Source organism: Anguilla anguilla, chromosome 19 (genome assembly GCF_013347855.1).
Source record: "Anguilla anguilla isolate fAngAng1 chromosome 19, fAngAng1.pri, whole genome shotgun sequence".
NCBI lineage: Eukaryota > Metazoa > Chordata > Actinopteri > Anguilliformes > Anguillidae > Anguilla > Anguilla anguilla.
The window spans coordinates 13,232,847-13,258,676 of NC_049219.1; the positions used below are offsets into that span (position 1 = coordinate 13,232,847).

The following is a 25,830-nucleotide window of genomic DNA, read 5'->3' on the forward strand; positions in this document are numbered from 1 at the left end:
GGTCGGCGTAGTTCACTGGCACTGTTAAAATCACAGCTGAAAGGTCACTGTGTGTTACCGGAGAACTGACTAAAGCCGTTCTGTTAGAACTGGCAGGGCTCTAGACTAATTATTTTCAAATTAAAATAATTACTTTGTTACATAACGGAAATCTTATTAATACCAGCCTACTAAAAAGTCAACAGTGAACTACCAGCTACCGTGCTGCATGTGTAAATGTGCTGTTAAAAAGGATTCTCATTCATTGAACATTAAAATGTAGACAATATTTAAAGTATATATAGGGTTAGTGTTATTATTTTAAAAACATGTTGCGCGTTTTACTTTGTGTGATTGTTTATCTTTCTTCTCTTTTCAGGATTTTTTTTTCATCTGTCCACTTAGTCCCGTCTTGTTATTTTAGTAATTTGCCACCGTTGTATCAATAAAAACATTAATATCTGTTGAACTTGACTATCTACATTCCTGTCCTGTGTAGGGTGCACTGAATGCATTTTTAAATAGGGGGTGTGAGGTGGGTGTGTTCGGATCGTTAAACGAGATGATATTCCGTATTCTAAGAGAGCCTATCAATATGCGAACTGATGTGCATTGGCGAAGCACGATCTCCGAGCCGCACCCTCTTCCAAGGGACACATTCGTAAAATGTGCCAGGTCCTCCAGCCGTATGTGTAATGAGAAACCGTCCGCAGAACTCTTATATAGGATTGTCGATTCGTCTGATGCCAGTGGGAGACGAGTCTCCGTTCGCCTGGACGTCGCTCGGGTCTCCGCGGCGTATAATTGATTTCGTGTTTCTTTTTCCGTGTTCAGGGACTGCAGACGGGCAAAATGCGAAGGGGCTTACCACTGTTTCTTTGATGAGTCACACTTCACTCGTGTATTCTTTCTGCCTGAAATCCGTTGCCAGGCTCAGGAGTAGGTTGCGATTTTACAGACCGAGGTCTGGTTGCGCAGCTGTTGCAGCCTGAGCGGCCAGTGCGAGCCCGTTTCAATATGCGAGCGGGGCTCAGGGCGCAGATACTGTCAGCATCATCATCAGCAGCAGCCTCAGCATCCGCTCCCGGAATGGATTGTGTTTGCTGCTGTACATTTTCTGTTCGGAGACCGTAGAGAACAATGGGGAAAAGGCAACATGGTTCTGGATAAACCCGTTAACATATGCTGGAGTTGAGACGGAGAGGCGTACACTCTGCCAAGGAAGTTCTGCTAAATACTTTTCTTTTTTGTGTGTCACTGAAGCTTCTACTGACAAATTACCTAGTAAAGGGGTGCACCTATGACTGTGGTCGCTCGCTCCTGCCGGAGATGAGACTCCGGTAACAAAATTACTTTCTCCCTGTTGTGATCCAACAGAGCGTCATATTCCTCGTGGTATGGCTTTGGAGGAAAAGCGTGGAAAGGGTTTATCGTTCACAACAATGGGGATAGAAGACAACTCGATGAGGAACGGGAGAGGGCTGTCCGACCAGTGGGCCGACAGTGTCGTGGTCCGACCCAGGACAACCGAGCGGCACATCACAGTGCACAAGAGACTCGTTCTGGGATTTGCCATCTCCATCCTTACACTTATCATCGTGACCGTCATAGCTGTGCTGCTCAGCGTCAGGTTCGAGGAGTGCGCAGCGGATAGCAGCTCGCGCGCGGCTAACGGGAACAGAACAAAGTTGAACCAGTCTCGGAATGCTACCCTCAATCACAAAGACGAGGATGCCCAGCCCTGGCGTCATTTGCGGCTGCCGACGTCTCTGCGGCCGCGTCACTACGACTTAAAGCTTTCTGTCTATATGGATAACTTCACCTTTTCAGGAGAAGTTAACGTCGAATTCGAGTGTGTGAACTCGACAAAGTTCATAGTGCTGCATACGGACAGACTAGAGGTAGAAAAGGCTGTTGTTTATTCAGATAACAAAAAGCACAGTGTCATAAAAATTCACCGTCAGTTTCATTATCCATCCAACCAAGTTTATGTTATCGCTTTGCACAGGGAATTAAAGCCGCAGAAAACCTACAAAGTTAACATTACGTTTGAAGCCCAGATCGAAAACGAACTTCTCGGATTTTTTCGCAGTTCTTATGTTTTGCATGGAGAAAGAAGGTAAATCATATTTATTGTACACGTTTACGTTTTTTTTAAAAAAAAAGAAACATTATGTATTTATACAGTTTCATTTATAAATAGGCTACTTCAAGTCTCCACCCCTTCTACGCAAAAGAAACAAACGAAAAATAAACCCCGTATTTTCACCCTAAAAATCCCTTTCCCCATTTTTAGCATGCTGCCAGTGGGATTTTTGAACGGTACCGGCTTCAGTACCATTCATTCACTTAAGTATCATTACTTGCGTTCCTTGACGCACCTGCTGTAGGCTGTCTCATTAAAATGGTTTGAATGTTAACATCACACACCTGCTATTGATTGGGACGTACTGCGCGAGCTGCTGTATTCTTTCTGCCAACCGGTCTGTCGTTCACAGAATCAACGCTTAGACCTCCAGGTACACGTTTTTTATTGTATAAGCCCCGCTCAGAATATTGTGTAATTAATTCAGTGGTTATTAATTTTTAGGCTAGGCAACGCAAGCAAGGGCTCGTTTTGCTGTATTCAGCATAGCCTCCGTACGGTAGCTAAATGTATGAGCCTACTTAATTGGATAGACTGTAATGCACGCTATAGCTTACCTGCATAGCATATAGATAATGTGCATATAGTTTCTTACCAGTTAGGCCTATAGATTACATTTCAGAGTTAGTAAACATGCTATCGTGTATTCTTAGGTGATTTTAGTCCCTGTAAACATCCTTGTGTGATGTAAAAGGATAATTGTTAGTAACTGCGTGTTGCCTCGCCTTCCCTGAAGTTGCATGGTTGTTTTTTTAAACCGCTTTTCGGCTTAATACTAGCTATGTGTTGCGGTTCATGGGCCACCTGTGCTCTCTCTTCTCTTGTTTATCGACTGCCATGTCGCCTATTTGACACACCTTGTCACGACAGCGTTAGGTCTCTTGCAGACCCTCCAAAATGCAAAACGTTAAGTTGCCCACGTGTAAATTAACTTACGGCTTAGTTTGCGAGTTGTTTTCAAAGTACTGCCAACAGTTGTGTGTGTGTCCTTAGGGGAACTGAACATAGAGTAGTATATTATAAATTGATAGAATGATAAATTTAAAAATATATATTTTTAAAAACTGTCTGAAAGTGCTCATTTATATATTTTCCCGTTTTTTAAAAGTTATTTTTTATTTTTTTTACCGTCTTTGTATTTTATTCCTCCATATTTCATTGTGTTCTTAAGGGGTTCTAAATTATGTGAACTGCACAAGTCAAGCAGTGTAAAACAGGCTTTCTAATGTACTACCATGTTACTTAGAATACAAATGGAATACCAAATCGACATAATTGTGAGTAGGGAGAGATTAAGTCAGACATTATAGCTACAATTTCTATCAGAAAAATGTAATTTATGTATAAAAACCCAAACCCCACACAGTAGGTAATATTAAGATTGCACTCATGCTGTAAAGTCCGTGTAAGTTACATTAGCTGCGTATGTTTGCAGAGTACAAATTGTGGTAGCTAGGAGTGTGACGAGTAAAGCATCTTAAATGACATCCGTTGATCTTGGATACAGATGTGAGGGCTAATGTGAAAAGCGAGCGCATCAGGAGCTTTTCAGGCGCTAATGCTTCTCCTGAGACCTGGCAGATGCGGTGGTACATTAACAATGAGCCGTACAATGTAGCCCAGACGTGCGACGACTTCCCTTCCAAGTCCTCCGGGTTTCGTTGTGTCTGGTGGAGCAGTCACAGGTCCAGGAACACAAACTGTTTGAAGCCTATTTTTTTTACTTGGATAGGCCGGCACTGCCCCCACTGTGAAAGACAGGCGTGCACAGTTACAGGATAAGTCTGGTCTGGCTTGTGCAGCGATGGGAAGTTAACCCTAATAGTGCACATGATATAACCTTACTTATGTTCGGTTCATTGCAAGGCAGTGTGCAGTATACAGGAAGCTGTTCCCTGAATAGGGAAATTGCATGCTGGGATGCTCATACAGTGGTCTTGTGTGTGCACACTGACGTGCGTGTGTCTGTACTTGTGAACTGTGTTTTAACATTGATTAACTGCAGGAATGGTGGTCATTTGTTTATTTTTGGGCAGGGGTGCGGGGCAGTCTTTCTCCGTTGTTGTAATGTCCAAACTCTGGGCCGTCTCTTAAAAGCTTGTGCATATTTACATTTGAATTAACTTACTGGAAGAATGTGCAGAAACCTCCAGCAAAACACATGAAACGCATTCATAATCTGAACGTAATTGACAGTTTCATTCCAGTCCCCTTTGTGCTGCCATTGTTCTTTTATAATGACATTAGCTCGTAATAGTTTTACGGCTTCAAAGTTCCTACAAAACCTAATTCATTTTGGTTCTCGGGGAAACAAATGAACGTGGCTCCAATAAGTTTGATTATCGTTCCCACGGAAATTCCTCAAAGGCCAAAATTAAATGTCTGTCATTGCCAATTCCCTCAAAGGGAACCGTAACAAAGTCATATCTCTGTCTCTCGGTTCTGAATAAATCCGATTGGTTCGACCTACCAGCCAGTGTTATGCTTGTAGTTCGGATTATTTAATTTGCTGTCGCTTCGTGTACACGGTGACACACTTTAAGCCACAGGTGTACAGAACCGGTGATGAATTGCGTGCGGAGCGAGCGGAGTTATTTAATGTGTTTTTAAAATCAAAGTTAAACGTGCGTTTAGAAGGTCGGGGACGGAAAGCCAGTCGAGCGCCGAGCATTGACTCAATCATTCAGCGCATCAACAAACCTGTCAATCATGCCAGACTGATTTTAATTGTCTCCCCCCTTCACCGAGTCAGGTGTGTCTGAGGCCCATCTGTCACTGCCGCGGGGGGTGTCTAGGCCCCTCTGCACCTGATTAAAGGGGTCTCGCTCTCCGCTGGCTGGCAATTTCATGCTCCTTTTAGCCTGGCGGTGATGTGTATTCACAGGCCTGTGTGTGACCGGCTCCTCGCTAAGCAGAGAGGGAGGCATTTTCAGTGGGGGGAAAAACATGCAGCGCCAGCCCAGAGCTGACAGTCCTCAGAGGCCTGCTGTCTCAAGCAGGCAGCGGCACCGCTGCACCCAGCTGCTCATTTGCATAACCGCCGCCTTCCTCCAGCTTAAATTTATGCTTTTGTGGGGATGTGTATTCGGCTCCCGAGCGGCTTGTTTGGTGAAATGCGGGGTGGACCCCTGTGCTGGGCGGAGCCGGTGGCTGACGGAAGGGAGTTTGGGGTGCGGTCGACTCAGTCTCTCCCGTGATTGGGTGGTTTTAGGTGGACCCGGCGGTTCCGCAGGTTACTGCCGTGCGATCTCTCGCCAGCAGCCCGCCCCCAACGCTCAGCCAATGACCCTGTCGCCCGGGCTTCCTGGTTCACCCACCTGAGCGTCATTGTGATGTCACTCCGGCACCGCGTGGGTTGGCAGGGAATCCTGGGCCCCCCTGCCTCGGGCCGCTCGCACGGTTGCTGTTTCACTGCTGTGTGATCGATGCTTTTGTTTTAGAATTTCTTAAAACCTCAATCGATCACTATAGCCGCAAACACACACACACACACGCACACACATACGTCTTCCCAACTTTTAAACTGGAGCCAGCCAGTCTTTGAATTGCCGATGCATTTTTTTTTTTTTTTTTTGCAGTGTTTTATTGGTTGGTTTTTAGAGAGCAGTCCAACCATCAATAAGCCCCTTGCTGACAAAAGTTTTGTCAAACTTTCACGGCATGTTACGCTGCATAATGCATCTAGGTGGTGAATACAAATTGCAGCAAATGCATAATAAAACCAGACTCTAATAAGGGCACTAAAGCACATGCATCCCCTCTCAACTCACAACTCGTGTCAGAGGCCCCAACACACACGTGTATGAACACATGAGAAGGCCTAAAAGACACCGGGGGGGGGAAGGGGAGGGGGGGGGTGTATTATGTGAGGATCTCCAGGTTACTCCAGTCGAGCTGAGGATCATTACCCACTCCTGGGGCGCTGTGCAAATGCGCACGGCCAAAAACCCGCCGCTTTAATCACAGGGAATAAGTGAGTGCCTTGATTAAAGCAAACATCATTAAGAGATTGGGGGGGGGGGCAGGCGCTGGTGCGGTGTGCCTGAAAGAGAGCTGGGATCCCTGGGTACCTGCCTGCAAGTTCTGTCCTCTTAAGAGCCAGAGCTGTTTTCTTTGATGCATATTAATGTGGCCGCCCAGAAACAAAGAGCTCCTGGCATTACCTGTGATTTCTCCTGAGCTCTCTCGCGGGTAAACGCTGGCCTGTTCTTCCACCACTGCTCTTCCCTCTCCTCCCCACTTTGTGCGCGCTGAGAAACAAAAAAAGAAGCAGCTAAAACTGTGATTCTGCAATAATAACACAGTGACTGCAGCGGTGTGTGAGTGGGGGGATGGTTCTGTGTGGGAGATTTGCCACGTTTTCGCAGGTGCTGAAACTGGGTTTGTGTCACTTTCACTGACGGTGTTTTCAGTTATGTTAATGGCTCCGGAAAAGATTTGGAGCATCCTACGCGGGTCACGGGGGAGCGTGAACAAGCGTCAGGACTGTTGTCAGTTAAAAAGATAAACATCTCCTAGATGGTGAGAAATTAAATCATGAATCCAGTAAGAAAAAGTTTTACACTGTGTTAGGGCAGCTTTCAATGTGTTGTTAACTCACCCAGTGAAATCGTTAAAGTTAATGTTTGTTTTTACTGAAATGCAGTATTTCTGTCTGTGTTAATGATGGTGAACTTAAGTTAGCGTACAGGAGAGGCGCATCTTGGTGGTGTCATCTTTGAGCTTTTATTCCTGTGGTGCGTTTGAATTACTTTCCACAAACGTAGTTTATATTTGCCATGCTGGCATGCCTAATGGTGGCCACATGGCGCATCACAGGCGGTTATGCTGTTCACATGGTGCCGAACCCTGTCTCCTGCCTGACTGCAGCGCTGATTGGCTGGGAACCTGGGCCCGGCTAGTGGAGTTACTGGAGCTGTCGCCGGCCTGTTCCAACTGATCCCAGGCCACAAACGGAATTCTGAGTTGATACTTAACTGATTTCGACCCTTTTAAAGGTGTAAGATCGCATGTAATGAGATTAGAATGTTCTTAACTGAACATTCTACTGCTGGTGTAGCAATCACCACCGGTAATTGAAAGCACTGGAGTTCTACAACACTTCCTGCGTTTTTTTTTTTTATTCGGGGGGGGGGGGGGGGGGGGCATTCCAAAAAGCCTACTCTTCAAAGGGTTCAGATAATGTGAAATGTTTTTTTTGGGGCATTATGAAGTATCTATCACTGTAAAGGCCTCTTAGTTTTTTGTAGTTTTTCTAATCTGTAGTTCTCTCCCCCCCCCTCTCTACCTGCAGGTTCCTCGCGGTGACTCAGTTCTCTCCCACTCACGCCCGTAAGGCCTTTCCCTGCTTCGACGAGCCCATCTACAAGGCCACGTTCAAGATCAGCCTGAAGCACGAGAGCGGCTACCTGTCCCTGTCCAACATGCCGGTGGAGATGTCCGTGCCGGACGAGGACGGCTGGGTCACAGACCACTTCTTCCAGACCCCGCGCATGTCCACCTACTACCTGGCCTGGGCCGTGTGCAACTTCACCTACAGGGAAACCTTCACCGATAGCGGCGTGGCGGTAAGCTTTCATTCATCGCTTCTTAAACGTCGTATTGACTGGGGCCCCCAAAGGGGATGCACATTTATGAGGGTGCAAATGTGGAAACTCCACAGCAACTGAAGGCAACTGAGGACACTTAAAGTGTTATTTAAAAATCTGTTCACATTTGCAGGTATTTTAAATTAAAAAATCAACTGGACACAGATGCTTACTGCTGTATTTTTGTCATGCAGTTTGTTTTTAATGTTTTTATCCTTCTTTTACACTCCCTTTTCTCTGTTCAGAGTGCTGAATCATTTTTGTAAGCCCATTTCAACTCTGCAGTCTTCTTTGTAAGTTTATGACGGTGTAGATATGCCAGCTTTTTTCCACTTCTTCACAGCAGAGCTGCCAGTCCCCCACACCACTGCCATGCCCAGTATGTGATTGCTTGCGTCATTGTGCAGTGCTACAGGTGGACACACGATCCGAACCGCCACAGGAAGTTTGCGTTCACTTTTTATTTCGGTATTCAACGATACGCTGTTGTGTTTCGTCTCACACGAGACGTTCCGAGTTTGGACCCCTTATCTGTTTTCGGTCACGTTGTGAGTGTCCAGACGCTCCCGCTCCAGCGGGAATTCTCATATCCTTTCCCTGGATGGGACGAGGCGGGATCGGAACGCCGATGTTATCGTTGCCGGGAGAGAGCCCCTCCGACACGCCTGTAATCAGCAGATAAGTCCAAAGCACTTATATCAGAGCCACGCCTCGTCACTCAGCCGTCTCCCGGGAAATGGCAAGCCTCATCAATCACAGCGGCAATATCCAGCATCAGTCAGCCCCCCCCCTCCCCCCCCCCCCCCTTAGCATGACAGGGCTGGACTAGCAATGAGGCTCCACGCTCTCTGCTTCGTCCCTGACTTTGGAACTTGCGAATTTAAGCCAGTGGTACGCAAGGGTACAGCGTGGAATTCTGGGCCCTGTGCATATGCAGTCTCTGTGTGCCCCCTTAAAATTGTAGACCAAAAAGTTCTTAGTCCAAGCCTTTTGAGTGTACAACCCTCCTCTGCCTTGGTGTCCTAGTCAGTCCCACTATTCCCCCCCACTGTGACGCCCCCTGGTGGGAGGGGCACGTTGTTCCCAAATTTGAAGTTCGATCCTGAGATCATGGAACGCATCTGACGGGCTGCAGACGAGAGTAACTCTGGCTCTTTTGTCTGAATCTGCTCCCTCGGCTCTGGCCCGGCGTGTGTTGAGTAGCAGGGCGTGTGCGGCTCCGTGTGAGGCAGTCTGTGTGGGGCTGAGAGAGCCCTGCGCTCGGAGCACAGCGGGGTCTGTGTTTATCTGTGTGAGAGCCCAGGGCTATTACAGCCCTCTCAGACTGAGGAGCCCGCACCAGCGCACTTCACCTTAAACAATCACCCGCCCTTCTCTCCAGCAGCAGCTACTTCAGAGCCCACACACACGCACAGACACACAGAGACACACTCGCGCACACACACACACTCTCTCACACTCACACGCGCACACACAGACACACTCACACGCAGGCACACACTCTCTCATACACACACACATTCTCAGACACACACACACACAGACACACAGAGACACACTCGCGCACACAGACACTCACTCTCACACACACACACACTCACACGCAGGCACACACTCTCTCATACACACACACATTCTCAGACACACACACACAGACACGCAGAGACACACTCGCGCACACAGACACTCACTCTCACACACACACACACTCACACGCAGGCACACACTCTCTCATACACACACACATTCTCAGACACACACACACAGACACGCAGAGACACACTCGCGCACACAGACACTCACTCTCACACACACACACACTCACACGCAGGCACACACTCTCTCATACACACACACATTCTCAGACACACACACACACACACACACACACACACACACACGTGCACATGCACACACTCAACAGCATTCAGCTATGTAAATGGGTTGATGTGGTCACTGAAATGCATTCCTGATGCCAGCACTGATTTCCACTGTGACCAGATAACAATTTAGATATTCCTGGAAACATTACTGCAGTGTTGTGTGTGTGTGTGTGTGTGTGAATGTGTGTGTGTGTGTGTGTCTGCGTGTGAGTGTGTCTGTGTGTGCGTTTGTGTGTATGAGAGAGTGTGTGCCTGCGTGTGAGTGTGTGTGTGAGAGTGTGAGAGTGTGTGTGTGTGTGCGCGCGCGTGTGGAAGGATGGACGGACGGATGGCTGTGGATATTCGTGCCTGCGTTTGCATGTCCTTGCGTGTGTGTCTTTGCATGTCCTTGTGCGTGCGTGCGTGCGTGCGTGCGTGTGTGTGTGTGTGCATGCGTGCATGCGTGTGGGTGTGAGAGAAGACAGCATCAGTCTCCGGGCTGGAGTAGTTCTGATGGGGTTTGATATCTCTCTATTGATGGTCTGGGTTGCACAGCCGGGACCCCCCAGGGCTTCCCGTCATTATCCAATTGTCACGGCAACACCTTGCAGCTCCGCCCCCATTCTCATTGCCCAATGACCTGCCAGGAATCCTTCAGGTCATATTGCATTCCATCCCAGCTAGTAGTTCACCAGTGTGATTGGCAGTTGTGTTTTTCTGTATTTTATTCATGTGGTACTCATAAATTGATGTACACGCATAGACTTAAATGTTGGACAAAATGGCTGGAGACTGAGTTGAATGAATATCAATATGATATTGAGTTGAATGCATCAGGGGGACTTTTATTGTGCTTCTTTTTTGTGTATCTTGAAACAAAATGAACTCATTTACTTTTTCTGGGCTTTTATGAAATGTCCGAGAAGTAATTAAATCAACGTTTCAAGTCAGACCTTTTTCTGATATCTGAATTAAAGATGTTGATACATAGCTAGAAGAGTTAAAAGATAAGAGATTATATCGGACGATGAGTATTTATGCGTTTTACCTCATTTGGTGTGCATTGGCTGCATGAAATCACTCTGAATCTCGTGCACATGGGGGTTGTTTTGAATCGTTACTCGTCCTATTGCAGCAAATGCATCAATATTATATTGAATGGCTGGTCAGCCCCAGATCAGTCAGTCTGTCTCCAAAGCTCAGCCTGTTCCAGAGTGGTGTGTGTGTGTGCACGCGTGCGTGTGCGAGTCCGTGCCCATGTGCGTGTGTGAGTCCGTGCCCATGTGCGTGCGTGCGTGCGTGCGCGTACATGCATGCATGTGGGTGGGTGTGTGTGTGTGTGGTCTGAGATGTGTTTTCATTAAAACCCTGTAGCATCGTGCACCCCCCCCCCCCCCCCCCACCCCCGGGTGTTGTGTTCCAGCTGCACTCCTCAGTCGCGCTTTGATTTCCCATCCAGACCTGCCTCACGCATAGTGATAAAGTCAGCCCTGGCTGGCCTTGCAGATCTCACAGCTGCAGCCCTGCTGCATCCTGTCTGAGGAGCCGTGACGCACAGAGCACTGCTGTGTGTCGTGTGCTTTTTTACCGCACACCACCTCCTTTTCTGTCCTTAAGAATCTGCGTATCAGTTTCAAGGTGTGAGAGCACGTGTGTGTGATTGGAGTGTTCTTAACTGAACATTCTAATGCTGATGTAACAGTCACTGCTGGTAACTGTGAAAGCAACAGAGTTCTAGAACACTGGCTGAGAATTTTGAAAAAGCATTCAGAAAAAACTACTCTTCAAAGGGTTAATTCTTTATTGTAATAGCTGTCCTTACCACCTTTGGCTCTGAAAATGCACCATACCCATGCAAATAATAATAATACATTTCTAGGTTGAGAGAATGAGAGAGAAAACCATGCATAGTAGCAAATCTGACTGCATGTTTGACACATTTAGGTTTTCTGTGTTAATTGCCCTGTGCAGAATCCTGGAGGCCTTTGAGTCTGTGTTCACTGCTTGCCCTAATTAAGTTATCGTGCTATCATCATCAAGGTTTGTTAAGATGCACCAGGGACTCAAAATATTGACTTTCAAATTAATTATGCGAGGGTTCTCATTTTTAAATCAATTTTTATGCCCTGTTTGTTTTGCTAAATTCGGAAGGGGCGGTCGTAAACTGGGGCCCGGCCATGGATTCTGCTGCATGCAGTCAAACAGGGTGTTTCATTGCTCATAATTATGCTATGTTGCATCACAGAAACTCATTACATGAAGGACTTGCATCACCTGGTGGGGGGAGGGGGCTTCAGCTTTACAGTGGCATTATCGCGTTTCTCACACTGCACTGTACACACTGTGGTCTGTTCATGGCTCGCAAATGGTCTGAGTTTGAGAGAAAGAGAGAGCGAGAGAAAAAGGGAGGGAGAGAGAGTACAGAGAAGTGCTCCATGTTACTCAGTCATAGTAGATGTGGACATGCCATCTGATTTTGTTCAGCACACTGGGGTTTTATTTCATTTTCCCAGAGGCTAGTACAGCTGCTTCCTGTTTGTGGTTTGCCCGGGGAGATGGTGGGGGGGGGAGGGGAGAGTGTTTGGTTGGATGTCTGCACTGAAAAGCAATGCATCAGCCTTTTCCCACCCGGCCTCAATGGTCATTTTTTTTACACGGAGGTAAACATTTCAACAGACCGACGCTTCATTTGTTTTTCGCATCGGTTCTGCGGAAACACTCAGACGCAACAGTGATGCAAACGCATCCAATTCCGTGACTGATCCAGCCCCACCGTGAATGTGAAGCTGAGAGATGGCTGATCCAGCGAGCAGCGTGCTCTCGGATGCAGTGAAATAAAAGCCTAAATCCAGTCGGCCTTTGTTGCTAAATGTGCTGAATGTTGACGGCATGTCTCTCTCTTAAAGATACGCCTGTACGCCCGGCCCGACGCCATCGAGAGAGGATCGGGTGACTACGCCCTGCACATCACGAAGAGACTCCTCAAGTTTTACGAAGACTATTTCAAAGTGAAGTACTCCCTGCCCAAATTAGGTAAGAGTCACGTGATGTCAGTTTCGCCCCGTCCCGGTAAGTGAAGTTAAGCGCTTGGTGCCCGTGTGCTTCTTCACTGACTTCCTGTCGCTTCAGCGTGTGTGTTGAAATATTTTGTACATATTTTGTCTTTGCCCCTGTCCCGCCTCGCTGTCCTGCGTCGCGCAGTGGCATGTGGACAGTGGGTCCCAGCTGAGGACTGTTTGTGACCTGAACTGAACTGACCCTCTGTCCTGTGAGGCTGATGAACAGCATCAGCCTTTTCCCCTAGTGCTTCTGTGTTTGCGGCAGGGCAAGGGATTTAAAGTTTATATCCTGCGCGTGTGTGTGTGTGTGTGTGTGTGTGTGAGAGAGAGAGAGAGAGAGAGAGAGAGAGTGTGTGATTTGGGCGGGGGGGTGTTCCAGTCAGTCTGTTCTCACTGTGCCTCTGATTGGCCTTGTTAAAATCAAGGTCCTCCCCCCAGAGGCATGTTAAACCTCATCCTAACCCAAAAGTGACCCAAGTCCTGCTCCTGGAGCATTGGTGTATCTGCAAAGCTTTCCCACACTCACCCTGGGCTCGTTAGCTAATTAGCTCTGTGCGCCAGCATTGCTAGATTACCTGATAACCCTGCAGTAAAGCGTTTTGTACGTGCCAAACCCTGGGGTGTGATGAATGAGGCCTCTCTACTCTGGGGGTCAGTGCTCTGTCTAGAAATAACAAGAAAAAAAGAAAGTAAATAAAGATCTATCTGTGGTACACAGTCCTCCCTCACACCTACACTGTTTGAACTTTTCGGCTTGCACTGTGATGCTACATAAACATCCTTCTTTTCGGTTTTATGTAATTATGTGTTGCATAGATATTGTAACAGTGGTTGTATGTTGTAATAGCATAGTGCGGCCTCCAGCTCATCGTCCTCTCTGCTTTTAAAGGCAGTGCGTGTGAATTATGCATGATCCATCACCAAGGGAACGAGATCCGCGCGCTCTGCGCTGAAGACCGAGGAAGTGATTTCAGTTATCCGCAGCGTTAAACGAGCCGGTTCCAGATCGGGCGGAGAGGCCAGAACCCGTCTGGAGGTCGGGTCCGTGAGCGAGCGATTCGACCCGAGAGCACGGCGGGTCACCACCTCCGATAACGATGAATAAATATACTTTTAGAATTTATTCTAAAAAGTCAGTAATGAAGAACTGGCCCGAGCATAATTTCTCTCTGGTTACGTAAGGGCACCATCTGGGCACAGGGCACAGGGCAGCAGTTGGGGGCCCCCAGGGCTTGTTAAGAGATGCACCGATGCCCCGGTTACAAAAAAAACATATGCGGCACGCAACAGTGACCTGAATTGCGCAAGGTTAACTCCAGTCTGCATTAAGCTCCGTCAGCCTGAAAAGACTCTTTTTTTAAAATAAAAAAGTCCATCCAATCTGTCCCGCCCCTGATGTTTCAGATTCGGCCCGAGAGCTGGCATCTCCTTATTTTCAGCCATAATGCACCGTTGTGTTTGAACACCTTTTCCCGCTCCACTAGGGCGTGTGCTTCGCCCCTCACACCGTTTCAGAAAACGAGCGTGGAATTTATCTTCCCGTCTGCTGTTTTTAGTGCTTTTTACGATGTCTGTGGTTCTCTCCGTGGTGTCACCGTCCCCGGCTGCAGACAGAAACAATGCCGCGGGCCTTTCTCTGCGGTTGGCGCATAACTGTCTCTGCTCTCTGCTCCTTTGACTTTGAGAGCGCTGGCATGTTTTCTCCAGACGGGGAGATGCAATCCATTAGCCGAATCATCTCGTCCTCCTGGGACACGGGGGGGGAGAGGCGGAGTGCGGCTCTATCCGCCGGGTTCGTCAGAGCCTCCCCCCCCCCCCCCCCCCGCCCTCGCCCCCCCCGTCCCGTTCGCTGGGTTTCCAAATTAGCGCCACTTAATCGCTGCTTCCGTCTTCTCCAAATTGCGGCAGTGCATCACCTGACAGACGGGCTAAACACGGGCCGTCTCTGGGGGCCCCTCCATCCCAAAGGTACGGCTCTTTCTCTCTATCTCTCATTCTCTCTCTTTCTCTCTCTCTCTCTCATTCTCTCTCTTTCTCTCTCATGCTCTCTCCCTCTCCCTCCCCCTCCATCTCTCCCTCTCTCCCTCTCTCTTGCTCTCTCCCTCTCCCTCCCCCTCCATCTCTCCCTCTCTCTCTCTCTCTTTCTTTCTCTCTCTCTCTCTCTCTGTCTCTCTCTCTCCCTCCCTCCCTCTCTCTCATGCTCTCTCTCTCTCTCCCTCTCTCCCTCCCTCTCTCTCTCTCTCCGGGCCGTAGCGAGTGATGACTCGCTCTTGTTTTCCCGGCTGCAGATCGCGGCGTTCCGAAGCGCTCGCCTCTCTCGTGTGTTCCTTTCCCGAGGTTGCCAAGTTGAGGGACAGAAATCCCCCTTGTCTGTCACCGTGTCAGGGTGCTCATTTGTCATTCCTATGATGTTTGCCAGGAGGGAGAAAATAGATGCGTGCGGGGAGGAGTTGGTGGTGGGGCGTGGGGGCGCGGGGAGGGGGGGGGGGACGAGGGGAAACAAATTTGACTGTGACGGGTCTCCGTGCTCTCCAGAGACCTCTGGGCATCTGCTTTCATTTTTTGATGCGAGTCTTCTCAAGCTTTTTTCTCCCCCCGTTTATTTATTTATTTATTTATTTAAAAAAAAACTTTCTATCATCCCAGCATGCACCTGTGCAAATGCAATGCACATGCAAATGTACCTGTCAAATGACGAGCGCCTTTCATGTTGTGCGGAGAGACGCGGACCCCCCCGCACTTAACACACCAACAACCACCCAGCCCCCCACCCGAAAAAAACAAAAACAAGCCGGCATTGTCAGCTGTCCCTCACATTAAAGAGCCCTCTTCCATCTCCCCTCCCTGGGAGTGAAGTGACAGTGACAGAGAGCGGAAGGGAAGCTCTCATGCGCTCCCCCTGCTTAATTGAGTCAGCGCGCGCTGAAGTGTTGCTCCCACCGTACTCAGAGGGGGGGGGGGGGGCGTTCAGACTGCCAGCAAGGGGGGGTGAGCGAGCGCTGGGCCGTGTGTTCATCAGCCGGGCAGCTGAAGATGTGCTGCCTGCGTGGGTACTGAGGTCTGCTGTTGTGAGCGCCAAACCCTCCCCCCCCACACCCCAAACCACATTCATCCATTTACAGGGGATTTAGAAGGAGAGATGGATGGATAGACAGGCATAGAAATGTGCCTTGTCAGATAAACCGTGTCCTTTATGGTTAGCTTGGGGGGCAAGGGGAGGGGGGCGGGGGGGGGGGTGCAAGTCAAGTTATTTAAGGGGTCACACTCTGTTCATCCATCTCTCTAACTGAAATAGATGCTGCGTGAGCACATCGATCCCACCCACAGCACACACTGTGTACCTGAGAGAGAGAGGGAGCCAAGGAAACGGATTAGCCACAAGTACAGCACCAGAAGGGCTGATGTCAAAGTCAGGTGACCAGGGGAGTAACCCCTGCTGTTCAGTCCTGGTACTACAGGTCAGCCGTGCTGAATGCGTCTTATGCCCAAGTAGTTTATTCCAGACTGAGATTGCTTAATAGGCTTGGTTGTTCTGCATCTGTGGACAGATGTGCCTGCTGCTCACATTGAGTCTCAGTGGGCTGTGCAGTGGTCTAGGACTCCAGGCTCTCCATTGGCTGACGTGACACTGTTTTGCACCAATGGGGTGGAGCCCATGGGAATTCAGCTCATCACCATATGAAACAGCATATTTTCTTTTATTGTCAGACTTCAGATATTGGCTCTTTTTGAAATTTGCATTTGAGCTGAATGTCATGAATTGGAGCCTCTTGTTTGTCTTTGTTTGGGAGTGGGGGGAATGGCAAAATCTACTGTGGCTAACGCGCAGAACCAGCTCACCGTGCCGTGCAACGAGGCGGATGCATGTAAAACAGCTGAGAAAACGATGACTTCACAACATCTTTGGTGCTTCTGCATTGGTGCGCGTACCTCTGCCCCGAACGCCTTTTGTTACTGAGATTAGACTGGATTAAACAGTGCTCACCTCTCAAATTCTGGTTTCCAATGACTAAAACAGTCAGCCATTTTACTGAACCCCGAAAGAGGGATTGCTATACTGCGGTAGCACAATAGTGTACTATAACACCATGCATAAACCTTTGGACCAGTTGGGTTGAGTCACCTTCACCCTGAAGCTTGTGTTTAGTTTGGCTTTGCTTCCTTTTCTACCTGCTGGAGGGGGAGTTGGGTGTCCCTCCCCAGGGTAATCTGAGGTCAGGTGATCAGAGCGAGGGCCCCTGGGCCTAGTGAGGGGGGGGGGCAGCGCTGTGGACGGTGCAGAGCCGTGCGTAGCCCAGGGCTAATGGGGCATCGGCGGCTTATCGATCGGATCAGTGAAGCCTGCGGTTACAGAGTCAGTGAAGCTTACGGTTACAGTCGGCTTACAGGTGCACACAGCCTATCACAGCGGTTCCCAATCCCGTTCCTATAGATCTACCATCCTGGAGGTTTTCATTTCAACCATAATTTGGCACACCTGACTCTACTAAGAATTAGCAGCTCAACAAGCTCTTTACCTGTTGAATGAGGTGTAGTTTGTTAGGCCTGGAGTGGGAAGACCTACAGGATGGAAGATTTTCAGGAACAGGGTTGGGAACCACTGGCCTTGAGTAATGCACTGTACCACAGACAGACCATTTTAAGGCGTGCAGTTGAAGGGAAATGCTCTCACTTATCTGTGCTGGCCAGGCCAAGTGAGGGAACTTTATCTGCTTTAAAGCAAACAGAACCTGCAGGTTTTTTTTGCGGCTAGTTTTCTTTCTGCAGATACTCATCTGATGGGTGGGAGAGTCTAGACACTGGGGCGATGTGGGCAGCATTCGGGTTCTGTAACGGGGAGTGGATTTTAAATTACGTTCCCATCAGTGCACTCTTACTTTTTTTTTTTTACTTTTTTTTAAAAAAATGTGTCTTAAGGTGCATTTACCCAATTCAAGCCCTCCCAGGTTTTTTTTTTTTTTTTCTCTTAGCACATTTTATAGCCATTTGTGGGACTTTTATGGTTGGAGCAGTATGCTGTTCTGGAACATTGAAAGAAGAACGTTAAATGTGAGGGGGAAATGATGAAGTTCCCATGGGGAAGATCTTGGGGAACACCTGGTTAAAAAAAAAAAGCTTTCGCTGGGTCTCCTCCTAATCAGACTCCACTCTTGTGCCTCCCTGCAGTTGCTCCTGCTTAGATATTAATATGGTACATGCACTCTCCATTACTGAAGATGTTCCTTTTTTGGGGCGGGAGAGGGGTGGCAGCGTCCCCCTTGTGAGGTGGGTGGGGTGGTGTACAGTAGGCCCTATTTATGACGCGCGTGGGGGGTGTTTGCAGGTCAGACGCCTTAGCAAACCCCTCTGCTAACTCTCATACTCATTTCCTGTTCTGAACGGGTTTTACCTCCTCACCACTGCAAATGAGCCTGTGTGTTAAAATACCGCATGTCCCAGATCAATGTAGATTTCAGTCATATATGAAATGATAAATTACACAAGATATTTTCCCTGAATGTACGGTATGCCGACGCAGAGATGCCAACTCTGTCTCCCCGTTTGGAATTCAGAGCTGTGCTCCACATGATTTAGCTTTTGTGTGTTTTTTTTTTTGTTTGTTTGTTATTGTTTTGGCCTGGTTACGCCCTTAATACCTGTCTGTCTGCTGTGGGCTCTCGGGGCGAGAGCGGAGCCGGTGGACGGAGCGGGTCTGGTTTTCCGGGGACCTGGCGGCCGGCGTCTGAAGGTCGGAGCTGTAATTGGTAATCTTCGGCGTCGGGCCCCCGGCGACGTCGGGCCGTTTATCACGAAACGCGGCGCCGCCCCCGTTGTCTGCGGTCGGCGCTCTCTCAGCGGGACGTAAAAAACGCGGCGGAGGCGCTCGCGCGGAGCACCGCGGGGCGAGAATTCGGCTGTAACCCGTCCTAATTGTCAATTTCCCGTTTGACCCCCCCCCCCCCCCCACCAGCGCAGGTGTCTGCGACTCGCAGAAGTGCTGATTGTTTGAACGTCCCCGGGGGGTGTAACCTGTCCTCCCGTTTTAAAGTTCGCCTGGGACCAGTATTTAATAATCCAGCGCTGCTGTGTATTCCCTTCGGGGAGCAGCGTGTGTGCAGGGCGCCGGCGGGCCGCCGGGACAGCGTCGCGGGGCGAGAGGCGCTCTAAAAACGATTTCCTCTGCTCGCCAAAGACACTGCCATGGTACTGTGGAGTTTATCAGTACCCCTCCTCCACTCCTGTGAGTTTGCCTTTTCCAAAAGCACAGTAGCAAATACAGCCCATGTCTGTCCGCTGCTGAAGTTGGAGCCAAAGCTTCACGTGTATTGGCATAATGCCTTCAGTGAAGGGGAGTGAGATGCTGCGTTTGTTGGCGATTTCTCTTAACCTGTGCAGTCGTTTTGGCGTTTAGATCATTTGTCATTTTTATAATTGCTGAATTATTTTGCTCTGCGTGATTCTATTGTTTAACCTGCCAAGCAGAAATGAGACCGCAGCCTGTTTCTGTACCAAAATGAACTAATTTTTCTCATTGTTTTATTAAGCTCCTAAAGTGTACTCTGTTGTCCCTCCCAACCCCCCACAAATTTACACACCTGACCATCTGTTGTGTGGAAATATGACTGCCGTAGAGCAAGTGAGTCTTGTGCTGCCGTTCTGAAGGTCTAAAGGCCAGTGGTGGTTCTGAAGGTCTAAAGGCCAGTGATGGTTCTGAAGGTCTAAAGGCCAGTGATGGTTCTGAAGGTCTAAAGGCCAGTGATGGTTCTGAAGGTCTAAAGGCCAGTGGTGGTTCTGAAGGTCTAAAGGCCAGTGGTGGTTCTGAAGGTCTAAAGGCCAGTGGTGGTTTTGAAGGTCTAAAGGCCAGTGGTGGTTCTGAAGGTTGACTGAAGTGGTTGAATGGCAGGAGTGCTCGTAATTAAACAGAGACGCAGGCACATTTGACTCAGGCTAATTGAGGCCTGGAGATCCTGTAGCCATGACGCCGCTCAGAGCGGGTGTGGTGCGCACCCAAAGGGCAGGACGGGAGGTCCGTCTGTGATAATTAAGCTTCCTTTACCGAGCGCCTGTGCTCTTCTGTTCTGTTCTGAGGGGAAGGCAGGTCCTGTTAGCCTCCCGCTAATTACGCGGCGCCCGCGTGTCCTGGCGTGACTCCGTTTTCAGTTCCGCCCTGCGAACGCGCTGAAGGAGCGGCGCAGGTTCTTAACCTCCGCGAAAAAAGGTGAGCCCCCTGCCCACAGCGGGCCTCTGTGTGCGTAAGAGAGAGAGAGAGGCGAGCGTTCAAGGCATCTGTCACTCCCACCTCATCACCATGGTGACTCTTCTCTTTGTCTGTTAAAAAAAAGTAAGGGAGTAGCTTCTTGTTTATTGTTACTGGCCAGTTACATACAGTTGAATGTGAATGCAGTTATGCAATTCCCTTTAGGTCCATGGCCCATATTATGGTTGTCAGTGTTGGAGTGAGTATGCACATGTGCACGCATGTGATCGCCTGTAGTCTCATGCCTTGCACATTGCAGTTAATGGCTGGAGTTTGGTCAGTACAGTGCATTATTCAAAGTTCTGTAATTCCAGCAGTCTTAAATGATCACGTCCCATCCTCTCCCCCCACCCCCCAGTTTGGAAACCTCACTGTGCCTCCCCAGTCGGATCAGAGCTCCCACCGGTGCCAGATACCCTGTGTCTGCTCATCAGAGAGCTTATTAGGAAGCAGCAGCAGGAGGAAATGGAAGAAGGTATTCGACATACTGGCTCCCTGCCCCCCCCCCCCCCCCCCCCCCCCCCCATTGGAATTACATTGGGCTTTAATAATTCACCGCTCCCTCTGTGTCCCCACTTGGCCGTATGAGTGTGTATTAGTGTAGACCCTCTCAGTCCATGGCAAATGTATTGTGAGTCACACTCTGGATGTAATATGATTTTTATCTCTGGTTCTTTTTTTCCAGCCGTCCCCCCCCAACCCCTCATGAAATCACCTGCTGAGTTATTGCTGTGGTGTCAGTGTTACCCGTCTGTTGCTACGAATGCGCTCAGAAAGTCATATCGCAGCTTTATGAAAGCGGCAGACCTGAGGTTAATACATGGGCTAAATCACACGAGAGATTGTGCGTGTTCACGGTGGCTATGCTGAGCCCTATCGTTTCAACAGGTGACTCGGGTGAAGGCACCTCCTGCGCGATGGCGCTGCAGGAAGTGGGTCAGCTCTCCCCCAATCTGGAGAATAGATGCGGGTCTGTGTGGGGACTTGTCGGACTGGAGAGCTGGTGGACGTGCCGGTTTATTAAAAAGGACGGGCTGCTCCACACTCAGCAGTCAGATCCTTAGTCTGTTTCTATTCTTAAGATTCTATTCTTAGACAAATGGCAGGAACACTGAGGTATCTGGTTATCAAACAGGAACAGGAAAGGCACAGGCTCATGTTTTTTCTCATTTTGGCGAGGACTTTTGCGTCTCGTTATCAAACACTCTTTGCTGACGCCGTATTTCTTCCTGGGCCTCAGAGTTGAGCAGGGCGTGCTGTGCGTGCTGTTTGCGCCTCGTTAACATTCATCGCCAAACCCGGCCGATGCTCAGTCTGCCCGAGCCTCGTCCCGTCCGCCGCTGCCGCCGTGGAGACCTGCCTCCTTTTAGCCCCTCCGAACAGGAAGGGCGACCGCCAGACGGCGTACAGCGGTTACTCTGCTGCGCACGTCTTCTGGGGAGAAATAGTGGCACTGCGAACCGAGGGACTTTTAATTTACTTAATCTGGGGCTATCTGGCCAACCGCTGCCCTTTCATATGGAGGATGTGGACTTCCCGCTCGCGCTCTTAATCGCTCTCATTTTTCTCCGGGCCCAGCGCTGTCAGCTGGGTTTGTCAGGCCTGCGACTGGTCCCCATACATCACTGGAGAGGACAGCGAGGAGGGGTGTGCCAAATTGCACATTTAGGCGTGAGCGGGGGGGGGGCACTGTAGAGGTGAAATTAGGGAATGGGGAATTGTGAAGTGGGGGTGTCAAACTGAATCCCAAAGGGGGCTGCAGTGTCTGCGGGTTTCATTGGTTTCCTTTCAGTTGGCTGCCGATTTAAGGCCTGTAGCACAAGGTGTGCCATAGCCAGCCAGTCCGTGAGTTAAACAGAACACTTGTGCCGAGAACACCCCAAAAACCAGCAGACACTGCAGCCCTCCAGGACTGGAGGTTGACACCTATGATGTAAGGAGATGGGTCCCCTTCATTAGTTAAAGTCCGGGTTCTCTGGGTTTCTTTGCACACGTTGGGGTTCTGACTCGGTTAAACCCCGTGTGTGTGTGTTTTTACTCTATGTCTGTAATCGTGTGCCAGGTTAACATGTAGGAAACCCCATTACAGTTGTGGAAGTCGCTCTGGATGAGAGCGTCTGCTAAATGCCTGTAATGTAATGTAATGCAAATCAAAGGGAAGCAAACTGAACTTTCTTCTGGTGGCTTTTGCTTCTGACTGCACAGGAAGCAGCACTCAGGAGGCACTCATGCGCTGAGCTCTAGGGATCCGGGCCACGGCCACGGTACTAAAATGAAACATTTTCTGCAGTTTGCCACGCATAATTTGCAATTATGAGGGAATTTGTAATGTGGATTTAATCTGAACAAAATGGTCTCCGGAGAGGTGGTCAGTAATCCGTGGTGTAATCCCGTAATTGGATTGACGATGACAAAGAGGAGAGGGCACTTGTTGAGAGAGAGAGAGAGAGAGAGCGAGGGTGGAAGGGGGGCGGCTCTTGCAGACTGTGAATGTGGCTCCCCGGCTCCCCCACGGACTTGTGGGAAATGCGGTCCGCTGCCATCCCGGGCCACCCAGCCCTGGCGGCGACGGGCAGGCGGTCTGCCGTTACACCGCGTCTGGGCCGGAGTGACAGATTTGGGTCTCCGGGCACTCCTGCTCCATCACAGCCGGGCCGGAGGGGCGCGTTTACGCTCCGAAAGTGAAACGCATCCATCTCAGTCACCCCCGTCCCGCACCGAACCGCACCCCGGGCGGCAATCTATTGAACTGTTCCTCTGTTTCCTTGTAACGACAATAAAACCCTTTAGTTACTAGTTTAGTGCTGTTTTTTTTTTTTTTTAGTATTTTATATTTTTCCTTGTTTTTCTTTTGCTTTTCTGCCGGTTTGAGGTGAAGCCTGACTTTTTCGGCCATTAAAGAAATCTAGAATCATCCTTCAACTTGGTGCGCCATTTTCCAGTCCTTCTGGTAAAGCACAGATGCCATTATCCTGCCAATATCTTTCAAAGTGCTGCTCAGTACTATAGACTTCAGCCTGCAAGTGAATTGAGTGATTTTTTTATCATAATTTGTTCTCCAAATAGCCATAAATTGCTATCGCCTGCATTGCTGCTTTTTATGACTGCTTCCATCCCTTCTAAGCGTGATTCACACAAATATGAATGCAGCCCATTTAAAGATCAGCCTCTGGAGCTACCATTTTGCCATCATTGAGAGAGAGAGAGAGAGAGAGACAGAGAGAGATGCTTATCCTTCGATAAGCGCTGCAGTAGCACTCCTGTAGTACTTTGTGGTCCGGGCTGTGGACGGGGTTCGGGGGGTGAGTGCTTGAGGTTCAGACTCGGTGCCCTGGTGTACTTGCCGAATTTTCTAGTTTGATAGTGTGAATGCTGTTCAGGTTTATACGGAGCAGAGGAGGCTTGTAAAGGCTTCAGTAGCATGGACAGAGGCAGCCTCGCCTACAGGCACGCACAGCTGGGGTAGATGAGATACTGCTGGTTGCCTTCAAGTCTTATAAAGAAATATAAATGCCCTCTTATCCCTCCCTGGACATGATGGCCACCTGATACTGTGGTGAAATGGATTTTTATTTTCATTTTTTAAAAGGGAAAAAGCACCACAGTGCGGTTACAGTGAATGGCTGCTTTATCCTGTCTCCAGCCCGTCACAGTGCGAGCGTTACCTGCCACAAACAACATAATATTTGTGTCAAAAAAAATTTTCCGCCGTGAGATGGAAAATGGACACAGACCGGCTTTAAGCCCCTTGTAGCTGCTGAGAGAAATGAACCGCTTTCTGAAACGGACATGGATCTGAAGGGAAAACAAGGCCTTTCTTTCTCACCGAGAAGGTAAGCATGCTTTTGGCTTCCCGGACGTTTGCTCTGCTCTCCTGTGTTCTGTAGGACTGGCGCACGAGAGGCCGGCCGCTTCGCCAGCGGAACAGTATTTAATTTGCAGTTATAGCACCTGCTTAATTTGTCACCGGTGCCATTTTGTCCCTTCAGGCTGTGGCTGCCTACACCGGATGAATTTTTCAGGGTCACAGAGATTTTTTTACCGTTCCTGATGCATTTAATAGTATTACAGTGTGACCAATGTGTAACAGTGTGATGCTCTGCGTGTGCTGCAGCCAGTGCAGGGAGTCTGCAGATGAGGCCGCTGTTGTGTACTGATGCAGGAAAGACCCTGCCGATTCAATCCCTCCTTCCCATCTTCATTTCTCCACCATATCTGGCTTATCTGCCTGTTCTATAGGGTGAAAGAGATACTTTGTAGCTTCTTCAGAATGTACCTCCCGCCTGCCAATAGTGTATTGTGATGTCATAATGCTGGGGGCGGTTACAAAAGGACTGCTGTGGAACTGTCAGGCCAGAGCTGGGTGACTGAGCAGGGACAATAGTATGGTCTCAAGCGACTGACCCTGGGTCAGTTCTAGCTGTCGTATCAGAGAGCAGTCGGGGTCAGGGCCGGGGCTGGACGGGCTGACCTCGGATCATTCACCCGGAGCGGCAGGCTCAATCGGGCGATCCCGGCACCGGGCCGAGCCTTCGCCGCTGCTCTCCGGCAGAGTGGCGGGGGCACCCGTAGGCAAGGGGGGAGGGGTGGGGGGGGGGGGCATGTGAGTCACTGCAGGGGAAAGTGGGTCAGACGGCAGTGGTTTTGGCGGGGGGTTGAGTGGGGGGGGGGGGAGGGGGGGGGTCGCACAGGCCCTGAGGGGCTCCATCAGGCTTTTAATTGCCTTTAAGGACAGCGGAGCGAGGCGGGGGTGCTGGGGACAGCGCTCTCCGCCTCCACCGAAAATCCATATCAGCGCCCGCTCCGCTCGGTCTGGGCCTGTCAGCGGCGCCCAGCCGTGAAGCAGGGGCCTCACAGACACTGTGCCTCTCCATTACACCGCCAGCCTGGAGTCACTTCCAATCTCTCCGTCTCTGTGCCTTTCTCTCCGGAGCCACCTGTTCCTCTGCGCCTCCGTGCTGATAGACTTAAAGAAGAGAGAGAGAAGTAGCTCTGTGTGTCCACTGATGCTGCTGGACCATACTACAGCAGTGTCCAACTCAGAGGGCATGCTCATAATCACTGCTCCGTATCATATAACTGCTCTCTCTCTCTACCCATCTCTCTCTCTCTCTCTGTCCCTGTCAATCAGTCTCTGTTTTTCTTTCTATCTCTGTCCCTGTCATTCAGTCGCTCTTTGTATTTCTATCTCTGTCTCTCTCAGTCTCTATCTCTCTCGTTCTCTGTCAGTCAGCCTCTCTGTCTTTCTCTGCCGCTCCTGCACTCCCCCTCCCTCCCTCCGTCTGTCTGTCTGTCTTTCCACACCCTCACCTCCTCAGACACAAGCATCGTGCTTGCATGCACAGCATCTGCTCTCCCACGGGCAGCACCCTTCACACTCTTCCTCTTGTCGCTGTCAGATACCCCTCTCCGTTTGTTCACTCCATGCGTGTGCTGATTCTGATGAGAGCCGGTGTCACTAGCTGACACCTCCCGATGGTGTCAACATCCCCCTTTTTGCACTTTTGTCTGCATATGCCAGCATGGCAGCGGCAAACAGCCGGTGCGGTACGACACCGAGGACGGGGGCGACTTTGTTAAAACCTTCTCACCCCTGCTGGCCGGGGCGCGCGCCCGACTCTCCTCCAGCTCGCTGCGGGTACCTCTCCGCCCTGTCCTGGACCCGAGCGCGCTTTAATTTCCTCTGGGCGGTAATCGATGCGTCAGGAACAGACGCCTCACCATTACTGCACCCCTCAAAAATGGAGAGGAACGCCGTGCATCTGCATTGAGTATAAAAATAGCCAATGTAAGATGAATTATAATCGTAACACATATCTAAGTGCGAAAAACCACAACTCTTGAGTGTTTTTACAGCAAGAATGTGTCACTCCACCTATAATGGCAGAGAGGGAACTGTAAAAACATACACCAATTACTTCTGCGGGAAATATTTTGAATTTTGTGTACGCAAGCCCAT

The 25,830-nt window shown here is 49.5% G+C and overlaps 1 protein-coding gene across 2 annotated transcripts in view; it reads left to right on the forward strand.

The window, feature by feature from the left end:
• The first annotated feature begins 548 nt into the window (after positions 1 to 548).
• The window catches only part of LOC118219164 (thyrotropin-releasing hormone-degrading ectoenzyme-like), a 97,175-nt gene continuing 71,893 nt past the window's right edge, over positions 549 to 25,830 (forward strand). For both annotated transcript variants that reach the window (XM_035402128.1, XM_035402129.1), the window contains exons 1-3: positions 549 to 2,098; positions 7,419 to 7,692; positions 12,482 to 12,608. In XM_035402128.1, the coding sequence (XP_035258019.1) occupies positions 1,377 to 2,098; positions 7,419 to 7,692; positions 12,482 to 12,608 (1,123 nt within the window). In that variant the 5' untranslated portion in view covers positions 549 to 1,376. The remainder of the gene's footprint in view (positions 2,099 to 7,418; positions 7,693 to 12,481; positions 12,609 to 25,830) is intronic.